The 2,896-nt window shown below is 42.0% G+C and overlaps 1 protein-coding gene across 1 annotated transcript in view; it reads left to right on the top strand.

Moving 5' to 3' along the window:
• Window positions 1-686: 686 nt before the first annotated feature.
• The window catches only part of nfkbie (nuclear factor of kappa light polypeptide gene enhancer in B-cells inhibitor, epsilon), a 9,285-nt gene continuing 7,075 nt past the window's right edge, over window positions 687-2,896 (top strand). The window contains exon 1 of the mRNA XM_034900945.1: window positions 687-1,423. Within this exon, the coding sequence (XP_034756836.1) occupies window positions 1,104-1,423 (320 nt within the window). The 5' untranslated portion in view covers window positions 687-1,103. The remainder of the gene's footprint in view (window positions 1,424-2,896) is intronic.

The following is a 2,896-nucleotide window of genomic DNA, read 5'->3' as shown; positions in this document are numbered from 1 at the left end:
TCTAAGCTATGTAAAAAGAAAAACACAAGAGGAAAATCTCTCGTTCCACGTTAAGTTTAGTGGCGCAGACCGATTTTAGAAGTATGCATTACGTGACCTCATAAAAACCTGACACATAGGCTTGATGTTCACTGTGATGGATTACACATCTCGAGCAGGGCTGAAGCCTGAAGTCATAAAGCCATGGTCAGGAGTTCAGGATTTTTATTTTTATTTTCACATTTTATTGAATCCGTAGATTGTTCAATTTTATGTCTTGTATTTATATATTATAATATGTTCATATTTGTTGACATTGTGTATATTTAAGATTTGCATCGTTTCCCTTGGGATAAAGAAAGTTCTATCTTAAGAAAATGAATGAAAAGCAATGGTTGTCCAAAACGTATTGCAAAATGGTTAGTTATGATTTAAGTATGATATTTTTGTATGTTTTTTAAACACAGGGCTAGTCAGGGTTAGGGTCGTGGCATAGTTTAATAGTTTTATTTTGAAACATTTTTGAAAATATTTTCCGCTGTTATCGGTTATTGTTGGACCTTGACGCTTTTCCAGTTCAAGTGTGTGTGTGTGTGTGTGTGTGTGTGTGTGTGTGTGTGTGTGTGTGTGTGTGTGTGTGTGTGTGTGTGTGTGTGTGTGTGTGTGTGTGTGTGTGTGTGTGTGTGTGTGTGTGTGTTCACGCGCACTGGGGATTCCCCCGCGTGACAAAAACAGCTTCGCCTTTCACATGTCAGCTTATCGCCTTTCATTGCTCATATGCTCTCCGCCTGGGGCTCATGCTGTACCGGATATCTAGACGACGGGCTCTTTTCGCGTATTTCTAACACTGTTCACGTTTGGAATGAACGTACAACAGTTTGAAACTTTAAAAAAGCTAATATTTGATCAAAAGTGGAGGTCTGTTGCTGTAAGGCAATGCATTATCGGTTAGGGGCATGAAACGAAGCGGCTCGTTCCTCTGGTTTCACAAAGGTTCGGTGGTTTTCTTAGGTGTCAGTATCCTCGGAGTCCGGTCACATCACCGAGCGGCGACAACACCCGCTAGTAGCCTTTAAATCCTCGAGGAAGGAGGGAGGGGGAAACCCAGCGAGGCCCCCACCATCATGGCGAGCGACGACTGTAGGAAAGATTACTTGCTGGAGGATAACCGCACAGATTCGGGTATTGACTCGTATGGTTCCATACTGAAGTCGGAGGAGCCCCGGGAGTCGAGCGCAGACTTCATTGGGCCAAGGGACAAGATTTCCACCGGGGAGGAGCGGCTGGACTCAGCCTATGGCTCCTCGTCCATCACGGTGGAGAGTTTGTCAGAGATAGTTGGGGGATGCACGCTGTCCAGCGCCAAGGAGGAGCAAGCACAAAGATCTGAACTCTCTGAGCAGGAGGAGAACTTGCTCACAACCATAACTGAAGATGGAGACACGTATGTTTGTGTTTATTTTCCCAGTTTCTCATGTAAAAGCAAACCTTTTCTGAGCTTGCCTTGCTCTTTGCTTAATGGCACCCTGTTGCATACTGCTGGATGAAGTTTACTCATGGTGCTTAGCAATAACTGTTTCTCTCAGATTTTTTGACAAACTTTTTAACCAATGATGTCTGCTAAGTCTTCCATGAAACAGGCTTCAGTATCCCAGAAATAACAAAGTTAAAAAGAGAGGACATTTACTTTTTCAGTTATCATATCTTTTTTTATCAGCTCTCAAAAAAATATTTTCAAATGTTCCACCCCCTTCTGTCTGAGCATACTTAAGTTGTAATTAATTGCCACTTTCTGTTGCTTTCTTTAACCATCAGAGGCTCTAGTGGTTAGAGCTGCACTTAGGCCCACTAATTATTTTAATCATCCATTAATGTTTTATCAATAAAATGTCAGAAAATATTGAAAACTCACGAGTTTTCAAAGTCCAAGAGGACAACTTTTGAGGTGTTGTTTTGTCTGACCAACAGTTCAAAACAGATTGTTATTCGGTTTACAATTAGGTCTATATAAAACAGAGAACAGCAGATCTACACATTGTTGCTGGAAAAATTGCCCTAAATTAAATTCAGTTGTTTCAGCTCTACTAGTGGTGCAGAGAGCATACATTCTTTTTTTTCCCACTGGAGATTATGAACTTAAAACACCCATAAATGGAAGTTAAAGTCTGTAAATCACATTGAACTAGAGGCGCAGTTCTTCCTGTGATACTGGTTTTAAGGGGGATTTCACAGCAGTGTGACATTGTAGACTTTTTTAATGAACTTTGTCCTTTTCATGAATGTGGACGGACTCCTGTGATCCGTCTCAGCAAGAAAACAGAAGTGAAACAGATAAGCCTGGACTTCCCCACGCACCACAGACAAAGCACATGTGTGAAGCAGCAGTGTGGACAGTCAGCTTTTGATCCAAGGAACTTGTTGATCAGGATAGGACAGTATGTGCATGTTTTTGTAGGTGGATCCTACAATTCAGTAGCTGCTGCCTTTTCTTTTTCTTTTATCACAGTTGACATCAATAAATGCCAGTTGTTACCTGTCACAGTGGCTGTTTGCTGCTATTCATTTCTCAGTTTGAGTAAATGAAACCGCTGCTTTTTGCACACAATCTAAACCTCCACCTCCTTATCAGCCCATGTTTCTTTTGTGACCCACTCATCTTTTGATGCAAAGTCATCAGTCTGTTTTGACGTGAAAGCAGGCCTGCTAATGACTCCTGCAGCCTCTCAGTGATTGATGTAGTCCCAGCATTGTTGAAGTGTTGTTGTGTCTCTGACCTCTTTTCATTTCCGCTTGCTGGTTGTTAGGGCCACATGGTTTCATTCTCACACCCTAACTATAGATACCTGGGAGGGGAAAAACACCTGAAACACACCAAACTGTGCTCCTCAGACTGAGAGAATCATGCAAACATGACCCC

Source organism: Etheostoma cragini, chromosome 18 (genome assembly GCF_013103735.1).
Source record: "Etheostoma cragini isolate CJK2018 chromosome 18, CSU_Ecrag_1.0, whole genome shotgun sequence".
Classification (NCBI taxonomy): Eukaryota; Metazoa; Chordata; class Actinopteri; order Perciformes; family Percidae; genus Etheostoma; species Etheostoma cragini.
This window is presented reverse-complemented; position numbering and strand designations above follow the sequence as displayed.